The 21,787-nt window shown below is 36.9% G+C and overlaps 1 protein-coding gene across 1 annotated transcript in view; it reads left to right on the forward strand.

Annotated features, from left to right (window-relative positions):
- Window positions 1-21,787, forward strand: part of ARNT (aryl hydrocarbon receptor nuclear translocator) — a 66,184-nt gene that overhangs the window by 12,345 nt on the left and 32,052 nt on the right. The window contains exons 2-3 of the mRNA XM_040230761.1: window positions 16,197-16,308; window positions 19,845-19,889. Of these exons, the coding sequence (XP_040086695.1) occupies window positions 16,197-16,308; window positions 19,845-19,889 (157 nt within the window). The remainder of the gene's footprint in view (window positions 1-16,196; window positions 16,309-19,844; window positions 19,890-21,787) is intronic.

Here is a 21,787-nt window from a genome sequence, read left to right on the forward strand (position 1 = left end):
TAAAATTTTATTATGGGAAAGTACGTATAACATAAAATTTGTCTTTTTAACTTTATAGTTGAAGTACAATTAAATTACAATGTTGTGTTAATTACTGCTATACAGCAAAGTGACCCAGTTATACATTATATATATATATATATTCTTTAAAAAAATTTTTATATATTTTGGCCATGCTGGGTCTTAGTTGCAGAACATGGGATCTTTGATCTTTAGTTGCAGCATGTGAACTCTCAGTTGCAGCATGTGGGATCTAGTTCCCTGGCCAGGGATCAAACCCTGACTCCTTGCATTGAGAGCATGGAGTCTTAGCCACTGGACCACCAGGGAAGTCCCTCTTTTTTATATTCTTTTAAACTATTTTTCAGTGTATAGTTTAGTGGTATTAGTATAGTCATGTTGTTGTGTAGTCATTATCATTCTCCATCTCAAGAACTTTTTCATCTTACAAAATTAAAAACTGTAGCTATTAAACAATAATTCCCTGTTCCACAATTTCTCCAGTCCAGGCCACAATTCTACACTCTATGAATCTGACTATTCTACATAGGTACCTTATATAAAGCAGAATCCTGTAGTGCTTGTCTTTTTGTGAGTGAATTATTTCACTTAGCATAATATTTTCAAGATTCAACCATATTGTAGCATATTGTAGAATTTTCTTCTTTTCAAAGCCTGAATAGTATTCCATTGGATATATATGTTGCATTAAAAAAAATCCATTCATCTTGATCACATTGAGTTGCTGCTGCTTTTTGGCTATTGTGACTAATGCTGCTTTGTGCATTGGTGTTGAACAAATGTCTCTTCAAGATCCTGCTTTCAATTCTTCTTTGTATACACCCAGAAGTGAAATTGCTGGATTATATAGTAATTCTATTTTTAATTTTTTGAGGCATCTTCTATTCTCAATAGTATTGCAGGTTTTACATTCCTACAGTGTACAAGAGTTTCAACCCTGCACATCCTTGTTAACACTTATTTTTTTCTTTTTATGGTGGCCATTTTAATGGGTGTGAGGTGATACCTCATAGTTTTGATTTGTGTTTCTCTAATGATTAGTGATGTTGGGCATCTTTTCATATGCTTATTGGCCATTTGTGTATTTCCTTTGGAGAAATGTCTGTTCACGTTGTTTGTCCATTTTAAAATTAGGTTGTACTTTTTTGTTGCTGAGTTGCAGGAGTTCTTTATGTATTCTGGATATTAATCCCATATCATATAAATGATTCACAAATGTTTCCTCTCATTCTGTGGGTTGCCTTTTTACTTTGTTGATAGTATTCTTTGATGCACAGAGGTTGCTAATTTTGATGAAGTACAGTTTATCACTTTTAACTTTTGTTGCTTATGCTTTTTCTATATCCAAGAAATTACCAAACCCAGTGTCATGACGCTTTACCCTATGTTTTCTTGTATGAATTTCATAGTTTTAGCTCTTACATTTAGATCTTTCATCCACTTTGAGTTAGTTTTTGTATATGAGTAATGTAAGGAAGGATACAACTTCATTGTTTTTTTCAACTTCACCTTTTTAACATGTGGATGTCCAGTTTTCCAAGAACCATTTGTTGAAAAGATAGTCTTTTCCCATTGAATGGTCATGGGACCCTTGTTGAAAATCATTTGATCATAGATGTGAGGATTTATTTTGTAGCTCTGTATTCTATTCCGTTGGTCTGTATGTCTTTATATCAGTGATACACTGTTTTGATTATGATAGCTTTGTGATGTATCATCATTTTAATGGTGAGTATCCATTATTTCTCTTTATGCATTATTGAAGGCAGTTATAATCCTTGGGCTTGCAATAAAATACATGCATAAAAGAGGTTTTGTGTTTTGAGCTTAGGTGCAGTTTATTATCAATACAATTTGGAGGTAGATTTTATGAATAATAAGTAAAATTTTAAAAAATGTATCTAAAGTGGTTCATATTTATACAATGTAGGAATACAATGAATTATTGTTACCAGTATTTTTTTTGAACATTTCAACATCTATTCAACTTATGCTGCTTTTATTTTTTATCATTTCTGTTTTCCTCACTCATGTTTTCAGTGCCTTAGTTTTATATTATTTCTTCTATTTCAGGAAAGGAAGTCACATTCAAGAAGTGACTTTTCTGTAAATCTGTGAGATTGTCTTGACTGATTGAAATATTTACTAGTTTTTTTTTGTTTTTTTTTTTGTAATTTCTATCAAATGGTGATTTTAATAGAAGGTGCTTGAGTTCAGTACACTAAGAATACTGCTTAAGTATGCTACACTTGACATCACACTAAGTTCCTCTTCCATTTAAAAGGAGCTAATCTTAGAAAATCAAATCCAGAGTATTTTGAAAGAATCATGCATCATTGTTGTATTAGTTCCTCAGGCCTGTAGTGATGAAGTATCACAAGCTAGAGGGCTTAAAACAACAGAAATTTATTCTCTCGCGTCTCTGGAGGCTCTAAATCTGAAATGAAGGTATTGGTAGATTTGGTTTTCTCTTTTCTAGCTTCTAGACACATCATCCAGTCTCTGTATCTAAATGTCCCTCTCCTTGCTTTTGTAAAGATATCATTCGTTGGATTTAGAAACCACCCTAATCCAATATGACCTCAATTTTCACTAATTATATCTTCAGAGACCCTATTTCCAAATAAGATCACATTCTGAGTCTCTCTGGACATGCATTTTTTACATTCTTCCGCCCACTACAATTTGTTGAGCAACATTTATTCCAGGAATTCAAGCATCGGTCAACCTGAGAAAACCTATGTCCGTGTCATTATCAAACTAAAGGGAAAGAAAAATGATTGTATTAATAAATACTTTACAAAAACATTTGTTTCTGATTTAAAAAAAAATCCACTCCACTGCAATAAGCAGCCCATGCACTGCAATTAGAGTAGCTTCCACTGTCCACAACTAGAGGAAAGCCCACACAGCAACGAAGACCCAGCACAGCCAGAATAAATAAATGAGAAAGAAAACAACTGTTTTGAAAAGAAGATCCATTATTGGAGCTTCCAATAATGTTAAGATGTTAATGTTATAATGTTAAGATGTCAGTTCTAAGTTAATGTTTAGTCAGTGCAATTCCAATAAAACAACCCAACTTAAAAAAAAAATGAAAATGAATTTTAAAAAAAGAGTCTTAACTTTTTTTTTTAAAACATGGACCTCTACGACTGGTGAAATCTATTGAAGCACTTCAACCTCATTGGATCACTGTGGAAATAAATGAGAGGCACACAAGTTGCTCAGCACAGTGCTTGACACACAGTGAGGGCTTAGAAAAAAAACACTAATTATCCATGCATTCACTGTAAAACCAGGAGTAATACTTTTACTTTGAGTCTTCAAAAGTTCTTGTCACACTTTTGTGTTGCACCCACTCCAGAATATTAGTGAAAACCTCCCCTGGTCTGGGCCAAGTTGGAGCCCTTAGTGAGGAGTGGAAAGACACAGGCACGTGGGAGGAAGCTTTTGTGAGCTGGTGGTGCAGGGCCCTAGGCCCCAGGCTCATCCTGCGGTGTGGCTTGCTCTCCCTATTGAACCTTAGCATGTTAGTGTATAAAATAACACTATATAGTGTTATGAAAAAATCAATTTTATTAAAAATATAGTTATCAAAATAAGAGAAATTACAAGTTTGTAATGCAGTAATTAATGTTTCTTTATTAGCACAATAAGGCCTAGTGAGAAGTCTAATAATTACTATATTCTCAAAATAGTATTGAATATAACAATTCTGGATGTTTGTATTATATATCATGTGATATGAAAATATCTGATTTCTGTTGATGACAAAGTCACAGATAACTGCTGAAACTACTGTGTTTTACCTTACTTTCCTGATTGAAGGAAATGCTAAATTTCAGTTAATGATTAATGAGAATAAAACTTTTCTTCATCCCAAGTTTATGAGTAGGTTTTAGCTACTGACGCATAGATCAAGAGCGCTTGCAATAACGCAGTAAATGAAGAAAACTAAATAGTGTATAAGTGTATAAAACTAAATATTGAATAAAGAAAGGTAAAATAATCCTTCCTTACAGATGTAATTATGTATTAAGAAAATCCAGTAAACTAAATGCTTTTAGAGAATTCAGTAAAGTTATTTGAGTACATAAACACACTGAAGTTAGTAGCTTTCTTTTATTCTAGCAATAACCAATTAGAAGTTGTAATGGAAAAGATTTTATTCCAAGATATAATAGTATTAAGAGCTATAAAATACATAAAAATAAGACTTATGTGAGGAAAACTGTAAAATTTTATCAAAGGGCATTAGGAAATGTCTGAATAAATGTAAGATGTACCATATTTCTGGATGATGAAATGCAGTACCATACTACTGTTCCTTCAAAGTTCTTATATAAATTTAATGTAATTTAGTTAACCTTAAGAGTTTTTTGTTATTAGAACTCTACTTAAATTTTAAATTTCAAAAGGAAGATGAAGTATATGACATTAAAATATTTTTAAAACTTTTAAACTTTTTTTGAGTTGATTTTAGATTCATATTCAGTTATGAGAAATAATACAGAGATCCTCTACCCTTAACCCAGTTTCCCCCAGTGGTTATATCTTGCAAAACTATAGTATAATATCATGAACAGGATATTTACATTGGTACAGTCAAGATTGGAGAAGGCAATGGCACCCCACTCCAGTACTCTTGCCTGGAAAATCCCATGGACGGAGGAGCCTGGTGGGCTGCAGTCCACGGGGTCGCGAAGAATCGGACACGACTTCAGTTTCACTCTTCACTTTCATGCATTGGAGAAGGAAATGGCAAGCCGCTCCAGTATTCTTGCCTAGAGAATCCCAGGGATGGGGGAGCCTGGTGGGCTGCCGTCTATGGGGTCGCACAGAGTCAGACACGACTGAAGCAATTTAGCAGCGGCAGCAGCACAGTCAAGATACAGAATATTTCTGTCATCATAAGGGTCCCTTGTGGTACCCTTTTAAAGCAACATCCGCTTTCCTCATACTTCTATCCTCTCCTTAATCCCCAGCACCTACCTACTAACCTGTTTTCTATTTCTGTAATTTTGCTATTTCAAGAATGTTCTATAAATGGAATTGTACAGTATGTACAATTTCTCCGGTCTTTTGAGTATTACAAATAAAAGTGTATAAACATTTGGCTACAGGTTTTTCTATAAATATAAGTCTTCACTTTTCTGGGATAAATACCTGCAAGTGCAGTGCTGGAATTTATGTTGATTGCATGTTTGGTAATCAACCATGGTAGTTTTTAAAGAAACTACCAAACTATTTCCCAGAGTGGCTGTACTATATTATATTCTTACCAGCAGTATATAGTGATCTTTTTTTGTATCTTTCCTATTTTTTATTAGTATTATTTATAGCCATTTTAACAGGTATGTTGTACATCTCATTGTGGCTTTAGTTTGCATTTCTCTCATGTCTAATGACATTCCATACACTTATTTACCATTTGTGCATCACTGATGCAGTGGACGTGAACCTGGGCAAACTTTGGGAGATGGTGAGGGACAGGGAGGCCTGGTGTGCTACAGTCCATGGGGTTGCAAATTTGGACATGACTGGGCAACTGAACAACAATCTTTGGTAAAATGTGTGTTTAAGACTTTTGCTTTATTACTGTTGAGTTTTGAGAGTTCTTTTTATATTCTAGTTCCAAGTCCTTTGTTGCAGTGTTTTCTCCCACTGTGTAACTTGTCTTTTGATCCTCTGACAGTCTTCCCCAGAGCAAAAGTTCTTAATTTCAATGATGTCCAGTTAATCAGTTTTTCATTTCTTGTATCATGTTTTTGGTACCAAGTCTGAGAACTCTTTGCCTAGTCCCTAGATCCTGAAAATTTTCTCTGAAAGTTACATAGTTTTACATTATACGTGTAAGTCCATGATTCATTTTGATTAAATTTGGGGTAATTTAATAAGGGGTAATTAAATTTGGGGTACTTTAATAAAGTAATAAGGGGTCAAGGTTTGTTTTTTTTTCCCTAAGGATGTCTAGTTGGTCTAGCACTATTTGTTGAAGTTTCCTCCTTTGAATTGCTTTTGCACTTTTGTCAAAATCATTTGGGCATATTTGTGTGAGTGTTTCTGGGTTCCATTGATCTAAGTGTCTGTGACTCTGCTAGGGTTGCACAGTCTTAATTATTGTAGTTATATTAGAGGTCTTGAACTCAAGTAGACTCTTTTCTCCCACTTTGTTTTAGCTATTATAGTTTTTTACCTTCCCATATACATTTTAGAATGGTCATGTTTATGTCTTCAAAAATATCTTGGTAGTATTTTGAAAGGAATTGCATTAAACTTGTGTATCAGTTTGAAGAGATTGTACATCTTTTGTTGAGTCTTCCATTCCATGAATGTGATAAGTCTCTCCATTTGTTTAGATCTTTCATTTCTTTCATTAGCATCAGCATACAAATCCTGTGCATTTGTTAAATTCGCATTTAGTTATTTTTTGAAAGGGTTATGAATGGTTTTGTGCTTTAAAATTTTTATGTCCATGTATTAATTGCTGGTATATAGAACCACAGTTGAGTTTTGTGTGCTTATTTTGTATACTACAGCTTTGCTGAATTTACTTGTTTGTCCTAAGAGGTTTTTTTGTTTTGGTAGGTTCCTTAGAATTTTCTACAAAGACAATCATGTAATCTGCAAATGGGGGTAGGTTTTTTTTTTCCCTTTTTCATCTGTATACCTTTTATTTCCTATTCTTGCATTTTTTGCACTGGCTAGAACTTCCCATACTGTGTTTAAATAAGTCTTGAGAATGAACATTTTTTTTCCTTGTTCCCAGATCTTAGGGAGAAAGCATCATCTTTCACTGTTAAGTATATGGCAACCTGCTCCAATATTCTTGCCTGGAAAATTCCATGGACAGAGGAGCCTGGCAGGCTACAGTCCATGGGGTTGTAAAGAATTAGACATGACTGAGCAAGTGAGTGCATTCACACACCCACACACAGTGGTAGTTTTTTTTTTCCCCCTTTTTGTAGATACTTTTGTCAAGGTGAAGACATTTCACTTTAATTTTTCTGTTTTTGTCAGAATGGGTGTTGAATTTTAGGAAATACTTTTTTTTTTTTTAATACCCCATGGTTTTTTTTTTTTTTTTTTTTCACTTTTTAAATTCTTTTTTAATCCCTCCCTGTTGCACTTCCCTCTCACTCTGCAGCAGATACTTTTTATACATAGGCTGATATGATCATTATTTTTCTTCTTAGCCTAGTAATGTGTTGATTGATTTTAAGTGTTTAACCAGTTTGCTTTTCTTGAGTAAATCACATATGGTTACACTGTAAAATTCTTTTGCATATTGCCAAATTCTGTTTGCTAATATTTTGTTCAGAATTTTTGCATCTGTTTTCCTAAGGAATATTAATCTTGGGTTTTTGTTTTGTTTTTTTTACTGTCTTTGTTTGGTTTTTGTATCAGATTTATACTAGCTTCATAAGATCAATTGGTAAGTGTTTCCTTCCTCAACTAGTTTCTGGAGGAGATTATGTAACATTGCTGTTCATTCTTTAAATGTTCAGTAAAATTCTCCAGTGAAATCATCTAGACCTAGAATTTTTTTTTTAAGAGTTCTTGAAATATGGATTCAGTTTCCTAGTAATTATGGGACCATTCATGTCACCTGTTTTGTGTTTGGTTAGTTGTTTTGGTTTGTGTTTTTGTTTCTTTTAAAATTTAATTTTTTTATTTGTGTGGCTTTGTGAGCCTTTGTTGCTGCGTATGGGCTTTCTCTAGTTCCGCGAAGACACAGGGCCTCCAGAGCACAGCCTCAGTAGTTGTGGCACATGGGCTTAGTTGCCCACGATGTGGAGTCTTCCCAGTCGAACCCACATCCGCTGCATTAGCAGGTGGATTCTTTACCACTGGACCACCAGGAAAGTTCAGTTTGTGGTTTTTAAGGAATTGGTCCTTTTGATCTAAGTTGTCAGATTTATTTAAGTTAGTATTCTCAGTTATCTCTTCGATTTCTTCGGGGTCTGTCGTGATAATTCCTGTTTCCTCCCCTGATTTTGGTAGTTTGTGTGTTTTTGGTCTGGTTTGTCAATGTTATTGATCGATTTAAAGAACTCTTTGTTTTATTTTTAAATTGTTCTTCTGTTTTACAGTTTATTATTTTATGTCTTTCATTATTGCTTTCTTTTTGCTTGTTTTGGGTTTATTTTGTTCTTTCTTTTTCCCCAAAGACAGTAATTTTAATTCAGCTTCAGAAAAAGCTGTCACGTGAATTTGGATTAGAAAACATGACAATAAGAGGTTTGGTTTTTTTGGAAACACAAGGAAGAGAAAGAACCCTTAGTAGGTTCAATGATAATTTTCTATATCTTCCTCTTGCATCAAAGCTATACATCTCCCCAAGAGTTAGTTTACTCTTTTTATCTCTGTCTAGCTGGGACAGGCTACTTTCCTTCTGCCTCCACCCTCTTTCAGTCAGAATGTGTGAATGCTAAAGACCTTGAGCTCTGACCAGTGAAAGAACCGTCCTTTAAGCCAGCAACCCACAGGCCAAAGCCCCACTCCCAGTCCCTACAGCAGAGGCCACAGAGCTGACATTGTTTCTACTGTCTCAGTGAAAGTCGCTCAGTTGTGTCCAACTCTTTGCCACCCCACGGACTATACAGTCCATGGACTTCTCCAAGCCAGAATACTGGAGTGGGTAGCCTTCCCCTTCTTCAGAGGATCATTCCAACCCAGGGATCAAACCCAGGTCTCCCGCATTGCAGGTGGATTCTTTACCAGCTGAGTCACAAGGGAAGCCCTCCACTGCCTCAGGAAGAGGCCAAAAGCTGACCCTCATCATACATCAAGACCTAACATGAAGAGAGAATGAAGGCTCCCAGGTCCAGAGTAGGCTGCAACCTGGGGGCAAGAAAAGAGAACGTTTGCAGTCATTCCTTCTTTGGAAATAAGGGGAAAACTGGACCCTTTCATTGTTGTGGTTCTATAAGGTACTCTACTGCTAAGCTCCAAGAGGATCTGCAAGCAGAAACCTTTTCCTAGGTCCCACATCAAGTATCGGATCCCATTCCAGGTGTGATACAGGAGAGGGAAGACGAGTGCAAATTTGGCTGTGTGATCAGTGCTGGTCCCAAACATACAGGTTTCTCAAGAGACAGGTAAGGTGGTCTGGTATTCCCATCTCTTGAAGAATTTTCCACAGATTGTTGTGATCCAGACAGTCAAAGGCTTTAACATGGTCAATGAAGCAGAAGTAGATGTTTCTCTATAATTCGCTTTCTTTCTCTAAGATCTAGCAGATGTTGGCAATTTGATCTCTGGTTCCTCTGCCTTTTCTAAACCTAGCTTGTACATTTGGAAATTCTTGGTTTTTGTACTGCTGAAGCCTAGCTTGAAGGATTTCAAGGCTTCATCTTCCGATGTCATATCTTTTTGCCTTTTCGTGCTGTTCATGGGGTTCTCAAGGCAATAATACTGGAGTGGTTTGCCATTCCTTCCTGCTGTGGACCACATTTTGTCAGAACTCTCCACTGTGACCCGTTCATCTTGGGTGGCCCTGATGGCATGGCTTGTATAGCTTCATTGAAGCTTATGCAGCTTCATACACAAACCCCTTCATCATGACAAGCTGTGACCCATGAAGCGGAAATGTTAATTAGACCCTGTTGATTGAGGTGTCACTGAGGTTTTCTGTACCTTTGCTGATTTTCTTTCTAATTGTTCCGTGCATTGTTGAGAGAGGGATGTTGAAGTCTCTCAGCTATAACTTTTCTCCTTTCTGTTCTGTCCGTTTTTAACATAATTTGCAGCTTTGTCGTGCATGTACACCACATGTTTCCTTGCTGGATTGAATCTTTATTATATAATGTTCTGCTTTGTCCCTGGTGATTTTATTTGCTTTGGAGTTCACCTTTCTGTGTTGTTTAATCACCAAGTTGTCTGACTCTGCGAACCCATGGACTGCAGCATGCCAGGCCTCTCTGTCCCTCACCATCTTCCAGAGTTTACCTTATCTGTTATTATTAATATAGACACTTCTGCTTTTCTTTGATCAATAGTTTACAAGACGTATCTTTTCTATTATTTTACTTTCGCCCCGCCTCCACTGTTACATTTTAAGTGAGTTTCTTGTAGACAGCATATAGTTGCCATGTTTTTTAAGTTGTTCTGCCAATCTCTGTCTGTTAATTGGTGCATTTAGACCATTTGCATTTAATAAAATTATTGATGTGTTAGTGCTTAAGTCTGCCATTTTATTTTTTGTTTTCTGTTCGTTCTGATTTTTATTTCTCTGTTTTCTTTTTCCTGCCTTCTTATAGCTTATTTGAACATTTTTAAAACTTCTAAAGAGTTGGACATGACTGAGCAACTGAACAATAACAACAAATAATGTTTATTAGTGTATCTTCTTGAATAGCTTTTCCAGTAATTGCTATAGTGGGCCTTATGTTGTATATACATAATTCAGCACAGTCTGTTGATGTCATTTTACCAGTTTGCGTAAAGTGTTGAAATCTTACCTCCCTTTACATTCTTTTATCCTCCCCATTTATAATTTGCCTTAAATTTCTGTATTTACATTTAGAAGCATCAGTGTTGTCATTTTTGCTTCAACCATTGTATATAATTTAGGAACTTCAAAAGGAGAAGCACACCCTATTGATTTTTATTAATACAATGTTTTTTTCCTTCTTTCTTGGTGTTCTAAAATTTCTTCTCTTTAACATCCTTTCTTTTCAGAGAACTTTGTTTAGCTATTCTTTAGCATAGGGCTGCTGATGACAGATCCTCCTTAGTTCTCCATCATCAGAGAATATGCTTATTTTCTGCTCATTTTTGAATGATGTTTTCACTGGGTGAAGGATTCTGGATTGGTAGTTTCTTTCTTTCAGAACTTAAAAAATGTTATGCCACTTTCTTTTGGCTTCCATGGTTTCTGATGAAAAATCTGCTATCTGAATTATTTTTCCTCTCTTAAGTGTCATTTTTCTCTAGCTTCTTTTAAAACTTTGTCTTTAATTTTTTTATGTTCAATTGTGATGTGTGTTGAAATGAGTTTCTTTAGGTTTATCCTTTAAGGGTTGCTCAACTTCTTGAATCCATAGGTTACATCTGTCACTAAATTTGGGAAGTTAGATGTTATTTTTCAGCTTTGCCTTCTTTGTCCCCACCAGGACTCAAATGACACAAATACTAGCTCTTTTGTTAGTTACTCAAGTCCCTGAGCATCTCTTGATTTTTTTTTTTTCCCTATTCGTTTTCTTTCCCTGTCTGTTTTCTCTTCAGTCAGTCAGTTTAGTTGCTCAGTCGTGTCTGACTCTTTGTGACCCCCATGGACTGCAGCACTCCAGGCTTCCCTGTCCATCACCAACTCCCAAAGCTTGCTCAATCTCATGTCCATCCAGTCGGTAATGCCATCCAGCCATCTCATCCTCTGTTGTCCCCTTCTCCTCCTGCCTTCAGTCTTTCCGAGCATCAGGGTCTTTTCCAGTGAGTCAGTTCTTCGCATCAGGTGGCCAAAGTATTGGAGCTTCAGCATCAGTCCTTCCAATGAATATTCACGACTGATTTCCTTTAGGATTGACTGGTTTGATCTCCTTGCAGTCCAAGGGACTCTCAAGAGTCTTCTCCAACAACCATAGTTCAAAGGCATCAGTTCTTTGGCACTCAGCTTTCTTTATGGCCCAACTCTTACATCCATACATGACTACTGTTAAAACCATAGCTTTGACTAGATGAACCTTTGTCAGCAAAGTAATGTCTCTCCACCTTTCAATATGCTGTCTAGGTTTGTCATAGCTTTTCTTCTAAGGAGCAAGCATCTTTTGATTTCATGGCTCCAGTCACCATCTGCAGTGATTTTGGAGCCCAAGAAAATAAAGCCTGTCACTGTTTCCATTGTTTCCCCATCTGTTTGCCATGAAGTGATGGGACCGGATCACAGATGTTTTCTCTTAGGATTAGATTAGGTGATTTGTGTAGTGTTCTTTCATTTCATAGATTCTTTCCTTTGTCCCCTCCTTTCTGCTGTTGAGCCTATCCACTTAACTTTTAACTTCAATTCATATTTTCAGTTCTAAGATTTCTATTCAGTTCTTCTTTATATTTCCTACATATTTGCTGAGACTATTTTTGCTGAGGCTATTTTTTCATTTGTTTCAACTGTGATAGTAATTGCTTGTTGAAGCATTTTTACTGTCCCTGGGTTAGGAAGATCCTCTGGAGAAGGAAATGGCAATCCACTCCAGTATTCTTGCCTGGAGAATCCCATGGACAGAGGAACCTGGTGGGCTATAGTCCATGGGGTCACAAAGACTCAGACATGACTGTTTATTATTATTTTTGCCATACTCACTTTTAAAATCTTTATCAGATAATTCTAACATCTGTGTCATTTCACTGTTAGCATCTATTGATTGTTACTTTTCTTGAATTTAAAATCTTCCTGATTCTTAGTATGATGAGTGATTAAAAAAAAATATTTGAAGCCTGGACATTTTTGTATTCTGTGATATTGGCCTTTATTCAAACCTGTTTTATCTAGCTTTCATGATACCACTTTAGAAGAGTGGTATCAATAATGGCGCTACCTTGTTATTATTCGATAGAGATAGAATTCCAGGTTCCCCACTAAGCCTATTTTGACACTTGAGGTAGGACTTCTTACTGCTGGATATGGATGGGAGTTACATTTCCCTACATGGTCTCCACTGACATTTGGGAGGGACAGGTGCTCATTTCTGACAGCTGGAAATGAAAATTCCAAGGCTACTTGGCCTTCTCTGACACATCCCAGGAGGGGTTTTGAGGTACTTTGTTACAGCCTTGCAAAGACAGATACTTAGGTTCCCCACTCAGCCTTTGCTGACAGAGTAAAGGTTGGATCACAGTTTTCCTCTGGTGTTTGGCTGAGGTATAGTAGTAGTTGTTTAAGAATTCTCTGTCCTGGTAACCTTTTCACTTTGCTGGTCCTTTGTCTAGAGAGGCTAAGCCTTTAAGAAAAGGAAACCCAGGAGAACTCATCCCCATAAATTCTTCACATCCTGAAGTCTTTAGCTGGTCTGCTTTCTTCTGTCTACCTTTCAGAATGTTCTTAAGTTTGTTTTATGTATGATGTCTAAAACTTTTAGTTGTGCTTAGCAGGAGGAGTAGGGAAAAGTACATCTATTCCATTGTCCTGGAAGCAGAAGTAGTGTATGCCATTTATTAAGCACATTTTGTAAAATAAATTAATGGAGAATGGAGGACTTTCCTATTTGATAACTAAAATGTGCTATAAAAAACACTTTATCAAAAGTGTTCAGTATTGACACAGGAGCTGGAAAATATATTAATATACAATGAAAGTATAGAAAGAGATCAGTTGCTTGTAGACACCCAAAAATGTAGTAGAGAGAGTCATTTCAGATAAGTGAGGAAAGGATGGATTAACCAGCAAATGATGTTAGAATAATTAGCTAACCATTTACAAGAAGATACTCAGTGTTCTGCCTTATGCCAGGTAGGCAAAAGTAATAAATTTCAGATGGATTGAAAATCTAAATGAGAAACACAGAAGTTTTATAAGAATGTAAATTCAAAGATGGGGAGCTTTTCTAAGCAAAACAGAAATCCAGGAATTATTTAGGAAAACATTGATAAGTTTAACAGCATAAAATTGTAAAACGTTATATGTTTAAAGGCTGAGGTAGGTGATGGAAAATATTTGTAATACATAATAGGCATGCATTATCCTCTATAAATTGATATCCTTTAATATCTTTTATATAAAAATAGATATCTTTTATATACTGATAGATCCTGTAAATTCTTTCAGTTCAGTTCAGTTCAGTCGCTCAGTTGTGTCCGACTCTTTGCGACCCCATGAATCGCAGCACACCAGGCCTCCCTGTCCGTCACCAACTCCTGGAGTTCACCCAAACTCTTGTCTATCGAGTCAGTGATGCCATCCAGCCATCTCATCCTCGGTCGTCCCCTTCTCCTCCTGCCCCCAATCCCTCCCAGCATCAGAGTCTTTTCCAGTGAGTCAATTCTTCGCATGAGGTGGCCAAAGTATTGGAGTTTCAGCGTTAGCATCGTTCCTTCCAAAGAAATCCCAGGGCTGATCTCCTTCAGAATGGACTGGTTCGATCTCCTTGCGGTCCAAGGGACTCTCAAGAGTTTGCTCCAACACCACAGTTCAAAAGCATCAATTTTCGGCGCTCAGCTTTCTTCACAGTCCATACAACCATACCTGACCACTGGAAAAACCATAGCCTTGACTAGACGGACCTTTGTTGGCAAAGTAATGTCTCTGCTTTTGAATATGCTATCTAGGTTGGTCATAATTTTCCTTCCAAGGAGTAAGCGTCTTTTAATTTCATGGCTGCTTTAGAAAAAGATATATTATTAAGTATAAAAATATCAAAGATATATCAACTCATTGATTTCAGAGGACTAATGTAAAAACACATAATAAGAATGAAATACTGTACCATTTTTGCCTGTCAGTTTTGGTGAAATTACAAAGTATAATATCAAGTCCTGGTGAGGGAGATAGGTACTCTCATCTGTTAGTGGGAGCAGAAATTGTAGCAACCTTTTTGAAATGTAATTTGACAGTACCCATCATAATTTTAAGTGCTTATTATATACCTGGATTCGGTGAATTTCATCTCTAGGAATCTGTTCTAAAAAGCAGAAGAGAATTTAAAGTTGTATGTGTAAATGTTTTATATACTTATATTAGTAAGTATAAATACATTTGTTTATTTGTAATAGTAGATAATTAGTAATAGTAAATCGAAACAATATAAATGTCTGTCAACTTGGGGAATTGTTGAATAAGATATGATATATTCATACACTGTGAGGTTATGAAAAGGGATGAGGCATGTGTCTTGAGTGTGTGTGTGTGTGTGTATGGATATCTTTGATATGTATTTAAATGCTAAAAGCAACTTGCAGATCAGGATTCTTATTTTTATTAGGAAAAATGCCTCCTCTCCTATCAACACACATGTCATGTAATGATGGCCGTATCCGTTGGTTGGCCGGAGACTTGCACTAAACGTGTTTCCTGTCCATTGCATCATTTTTCTCTCCAGACTTAGCTCATTTTCAGCCTGGAGAAATACCTCTTCTGCTTGGCCACCCTGAAGTTGCTCTTAATTTTTTTCTTTTAATATCTGGTTTCACTTTACCCATACCCAGCTTCTCATTTGTACTCTGTTTTGTATACTTTCTGTATGCTACATTTTCAGGGATTTGTACAAAAACATCAAGAATCTTTGTATACAATATTTTTGGCCTGTCTTGTGGACTCTCACATAAGGTTAGTCCCAAAAGGCCAATGGTCATCTTCAACAAACCCACTGTAATCAAATGTGCCCATTTTTGATCAGGGAGATAGATGTATATAATCTGAGGGGAAAAATAAGAGATATACTGAACTCAGCTGTTAAAATGGTTGCTTCTGAGGTATGAGATTTAATTGATAGGAGAGAGGAAGTATTAAAAAGAGGCGTCATAACAAAGGACTTGAGTTTTACTCTATGTAAGTATTTTGAATATTGGACTTTAGGTGATTTTTTAATTTTCAGATTGTTCTGCATTTTCTAAATAAAATAAATCAGAGGAGCTAAGTTATATATATTTGTTGCATGAATGAAATATGTAAACCAATTTGTGTGTTTTAGATTAATGTCGGAGAAGGCAGTGACACCCCACTCCAGCACTCTTGCCTGGAAAATCCCATGGACGGAGGAGCCTGGTGGGCTGCAGTCCATGGGGTCGCTAAGAGTTGGACACGACTGAGCAACTTCATTTTCACTTTTCACTTTCATGCATTGGAGAAGGAAGTGGCAACCCACTCCAGTGTTCTTGAGTGGAGAATCTCAGGGACGTGGGAGCCTGGTGGGCTGCCGTCTGTGGGGTCGCACAGAGTCAGACATGACTGAAGCGACTTAGCAGCAGATCAATGTCACTATTACAAGCTTTTAGAAGTGGAGGCTGCAGAATATAGTGCCAGCTCTTCCAAACTATATGAAGTTGGGGAAACTGAAGTAGGGAAATCTTTTTCTAGAGTAAGAATTCAAGAAAAACAACCTAGAATGAGCATTTGAGTTTTCTGGCAAACTATTGAGATATCATCCATAGCTTCAACCTTTCTTCTAGCTAGTTTGATAGTGATGATGATGATAAACAAGGACAATCTTTCTAAAATCTGTATTTCTGTTTTTCTCTAACAGAAATGACATCAGATGTACCACCTCTGGGTCCAGCCATTGCCTCTGGAAACCCTGGGCCTGGGATTCAAGGTGGAGGAGCCATCGTCCAGAGGGCTATTAAGCGGCGACCAGGGTAAGTTTGAGTGTAGTGTGTCATGAACGCTTCTCCTTTAAACCGCCTAATTTTGTTAGTTACTAAACCCCTTTTCCTAACCCTCTTGCTTCTTTTGGCTGCTTATTACACTCCTTTCAGATAACTTTCTTTAGTCCCTGGATTTTTCTTTGTGTGGAATTGATGTTTTTACCTAAGTTGCTTAGAGGCAGTTTTGTTTTTTTTAAAACCAAAAATCTCTGCAAGGTAAAGGACTGTAGCTAAGCCCAAAGATTTCACTGTTGCTGAGAAAATATTGCTTTCATTAAGCTTTGTATCTCCATTCTCAGAATCTTTCTGGTAGGCTTTTTACTTTCCTAAATTTAGAAAATGCTGAAATCTAGAACATATTTCCTTTAAGTTACTGATATGTTGCCTTGTTGGGAATCTAGAGTCCATTTGGTTCCAGAATTATTTATTAAATGCCTAATTAGTGTAAGGCATTGTGTGATTGCTCCTAGAATATAAAGGTAAATAAGGCACAGTCTTTGTCTCTAAGTTACTTATGTTCTTAAAGGGATAATCATCACACACATAAATGTAATTCAAGATAGAATACTCCAGGTTTGCTAAGAAAGGAACAAATACAGTGCTGTGTATTTCACTGTATGGAAATATCACCATTGGTTGGTAGAGGTTGGGAAAGGCTTCAGAAAAGAGATTGTTTTAGAAAGGCCTGGGAGAAGGGGTAGTATTTTACCTACTTTATATTTTCTATTTTTTCCTTTCTTTTGTTTTAAAAAATTCTGTCGCTAATGTTACACTTAGTCTTTAAGTTTCCTCCTACCTATAGTAATGCAAGAGTGTTCTCTGCCTTAAGATGGTAACAGAATAACATTAAGGCTTGCTGTCTCCAAGAAGCAATTAGTTTACTGAGGCTTAGAGTGAATAAGTAATTTACCCAAGGTTTTAAAGCTAGTAAGTAGAGGATCTATAATGTAAACCTTGAGAGATTAGCTTTAGAGTCTACTCTCTTAAACACAGTGTTAAGATTATATATAATTTAATAATTAGAATCAGAATCAGTATTAATACCAAAATTAAGAGATTGGCTGAGAAAGTTATATTGAAAGTATACAGCTATTAGAAGTGGCAAATATGTATTAGTACAGAAAAATGTTCATAATATATTTAGAAAAGAGGTTACAGTATATGTAATATATCAACTCCTATCAGAAAAAAAAATGTATATAACACATATGCATAGCCAAAAAACTGAAAGGATACTTATCAGTTAGTCTGGGTGATGGGATTATGGGTGATTTATTTTTTCTTTTGTTTTTAATTATTTCTAAATTTTCTGAAGTGTTTGTAATATTGGTAATGAGGAAAATATATTAACGGAAATAATACATTTTTTAAAAGAAATATTTGAAAAGGTAGAAAGTTAGAAGACTAGTAAAGCAATCCTCTTACTATGCAAATTCATCTCTCATTAGTTTTTTTGCATACTTAATTCTTTATGTGTAGTTATAATCATATAATTATATTGGTTTATGTAGCCTAGTCTTTTGATCTAATTGTATAAAATAACTCTTTTTCCCATACTGCTACATGTTGTATAGAAACATAATTTAAAATAGTTACATAGAAGGATATACTTAACTTCTATTTTGGGACATTTAAACAATTTTGAAGATATACTGTTATATTGTAATGCTTAATGAATATCTTTGTACATAAATTTTTTCTGAGTTGTTTCTTTAGGATAGAGTCTTAGAAATGAAGTTATTGGGTCACATGAAGTTTTGACATGTGATCTGAGGCTACAGGGAGGAAGAAAAATGGACACTTTCAGGATTGATGCTATGTACTTCATATATAATCCATTTAGAGGCCTATAATATCAGGTTATCACTCTAATGGAGATGCTAAGATCACTGGGTTAAGGTGGTAACATGAGTTACATTTTAGTTTAGTGTAGAGATTAATAGGAGATTGCCTATCTCATTACCTATAATCTTGCCTAATCCCTTGAAATGAAGGTCACCTCTTTTTTTCACTAAGCATCTATAGCTTATTGATTGTGCTCTTCATATGATGCTTTCTCATTTTCACTTGTATATTTATATTTGTCTAGGAGAGGAAGCCTTTGAGGGCAAATCTTTTGTTTTCAACTCATCTAGTACAGTATCTGGAATGTAGCATGTATTACATGTTCATTGGATGAATGAAGGAAAGAAACATTATTTAACAACCTTTGGGGAATTCTCTGGTGGTTCATTGGTTAAAACTGCACTTTCACGGCTGCTGCTGCTGCTGCTGCTAAGTCGCTTCAGTCGTGTCCCACTCTGTGCGACCCCATAGACAGCAGCCCACTAGGCTCCCCCGTCCCTGGGATTCTCCAGGCAAGAACACTAGAGTGGGTTGCCACTTCCTTCTCCAATGCATGAAAGTGAAAAGTGAAAGTGAAGTTGCTCAGTCGTGTCCAACTCTTAAAGACCCCATGGACTGCAGCCCACCAGGCTCCTCCATCCATGGGATTTCCCAGGCAAGAGTATTGGAGTGGGGTGCCATTGCCTTTTCTGTTTCACAGCTGAAGGCTCATATTTGGTTGTACCTGGGAACTAAGATTCCACAAGCTGCGCAGTATGGCCAAACAAAAACCCAACCTTCCAAGGTCTTAAATCACTTCCCTGTTTTGAGAGATATTTCAGAGAGCTGGTAACATAGCCTAGAATAGACCATAGAAATGAAAAGTAAAGACCTGAATTACTCATACTAATGTTTTCCTTGTCCTTTTTGAGTAGATTCCTGCTCCTTTTGTGAGATTGTACTCTGATGTAAAACTTTGACAAAGGTGGGTTGCTACCCTAGGAAAATAAAGGTAGCAGTAGGCACTCTTTTTAAAGAAAAAAATTATTTATTTACTTGCTAAGTTGCTTCAGTCATGTCTGACTCTTTGCAACCCCATGAATGATACCCCACCAGGTGCCTCTGTCCATGGGATTCTCTAGGCAAGAGTTTTGGAGTAGGTTGCCATGCCCTCCAGGGGATCTTCCCAACCCAAGGACTGAACCCATGTCTTTTTATTTACTTATCATTTATTTTTGGCTGTGCTGGGTTTTTGTTGCTGTGCATGGGCTTTCTCTAGCTGTGGAGAACTAGAGGCTACTCTCTAGTTGCGATTTCTGGGCTTCTCATTGTGGTGGCTTCTCTTGTTGCAGAGCTCGGGCTTTATGTGCACGGGCTCAGTAGTTGTGGCACATGAGCTTAGTTGCCCTGCAGCGTGTGGGATTTTCCCAGATCAAGGATCGAACCTGTGTCCCCTGCATTGGCAGGCAGATTCTTAACCACTGGACCACTAGGGAAGTCTGGTACTCATTTTTGATCAATTTCTTTGCCTAGTTTGGTTCAACAAGGAAGAGGTAGTAAGTATATCTTTGCTTATGTCCACTTCCTCTTTTCCTTCTTCTTTTTAAGTGGGTGTTCAGATAGATGTGGACTTAGAATTTTAATTTTTTTTAATACCCTGCATTATCAGTAGGCTTATAATATTTTTTGTTGACTTTCCTCAGATTGGATTTTGATGATGATGGAGAAGGGAACAGTAAATTTTTGAGGTAAGATTGTAAAACTTTATCTAGATTTCTGATATTAAAAATTAGTTAATTATCTTTATGACTCATATTTTTGTCTTTAGACCTAAGGAGAGTCCTTCATCCTAAAATTAAAATTTCCTGTTATACCCCATACAATTTCCAAGCATTCCGGTAATAACTCCAGATGAAAGCGCTCAGTGAGAAGAGAATATAGAATTTATAAGATCCTCTGTATCAGTTACCTATAGTTGTATGGCTTAAAAATAACAATGATACATTATTTCTTGTAATTCTGTCGATTGGTTTTTCTGCTGATCTTGCCTAGGCTCATTCTTAAGACTGCATTCAGCTGCCTTGTCATCTGGGAACTGAACTCAGATGATAATGCTGGGCATCTCTCTTGCCCCCCCCCCCTTTTTTTGAGAGTGAAAAAGTTGGCTTAAAGCTCAACATTCAGAAAACGAAGATCATGGCATCCAGTCCCATCACTTCATGGGAAATAGATGGGGAAACAGTGGAAACAGTGTCAGACTTTATTTTGGGAGGCTCCAAAATCACTGCAGATGGTGACTGCAGCCATGAAATTAAAAGACGCTTACTCCTTGGAAGGAAAGTTATGACCAACCTAGATAGCATATTCAAAAGCAGAGACATTACTTTGCTGACTAAGGTCCGTCTAGTCAAGGCTATGATTTTTCCTGTGGTCATGTATGGATGTGAGAGTTGGACTGTGAAGAAGGCTGAGTGATGAAGAATTGATGCTTTTGAACTGTGGTGTTGGAGAAGACTCTTGAGAGTCCCTTGGACGGCAAGGAGATCGAACCAGTCCATTCTGAAGGAGATCAGCCCTGGGATTTCTTTGGAAGGAATGATGCTAATGCTGAAACTCCAGTACTTTGGCCTCCTCATGCGAAGAGTTGACTCATTGGAAAAGACTCTGATGCTGGGAGGGATTGGGGGCAGGAGGAGAAAGGGACGACAGAAGATGAAATGGCTGGATGGCATCACTGACTCGATGGACGTGAATCTGAGTGAACTCCAGGAGTTGGTGATGGACAGGGAGGCCTGGAGTGCTGCGATTCATGGGGTCGCAAAGTGTCGGACACGACTGAGCAACTGAACTGAATTGAACTGAACTGATCCTTAAAGAGGGCAGACTTGAGTTTCTTTACATGATGATGGCTGTAATACAAAGGGCACATCTCAGTCCAAGTGCTTATTATAAAGCATATGCTTTGTATTGACACTTGCTGTTGTCCCATTGGCCAAAGCAAGTCATATGTCCAAGTTCTGACTCAGTATGGGAGTGGGCTGCACCAGGTAGTGAATACTGCAGGGCGAAATTAGTTGGGAGGTCATTAATGTTCTGTTGCCCTGAGATACTCACTGATTTCTCCTACAGAGCAGGAATTGGAATTTGTATCCTTGTAGTACTGAACCTTCTAGGGAACTGAAAATGAACTTTTCAATATATTGATGAAGGAGTACTTTCAGAGAAAGGAAATTTCTAATCTTGCTTAAGACCAGTTACTTGGCTTTGTGGGTTTTTTTTTGGGGGAGGGGGTTGGTGCTGTGTTGCAGCATGCAGGATCCTCATTGCTACATGTTGGATCTTTACTTTATTATGTGGGACCTAGTTGCCTAACCAGGGATCGAACTCAGGCCCCTTGCGTTGGGAGCATGGAGTCTTAACCATTGGCCACCAGGAAAGTCCTTACTTCGCTTTGTTTTTAAGTCAGGAAAGCAATAAGAGTCAAAGAATGGATGATAACCTTGACTGCACCCTGCCTTTTTTTTCTTTTCAAAGTTGAAAATGCTACCTAGGTAATGTCTACATTGCAGAGGAACACGTATTTGAAAAATAAATACAGGAGCCCTGTTCTTAAAAAAATTTATTTTACTATGTGAGTTTCTGGATT

This window comes from Oryx dammah, unplaced genomic scaffold (assembly GCF_014754425.2).
Source record: "Oryx dammah isolate SB20612 unplaced genomic scaffold, SCBI_Odam_1.1 HiC_scaffold_28, whole genome shotgun sequence".
NCBI classification, from domain to species: Eukaryota; Metazoa; Chordata; class Mammalia; order Artiodactyla; family Bovidae; genus Oryx; species Oryx dammah.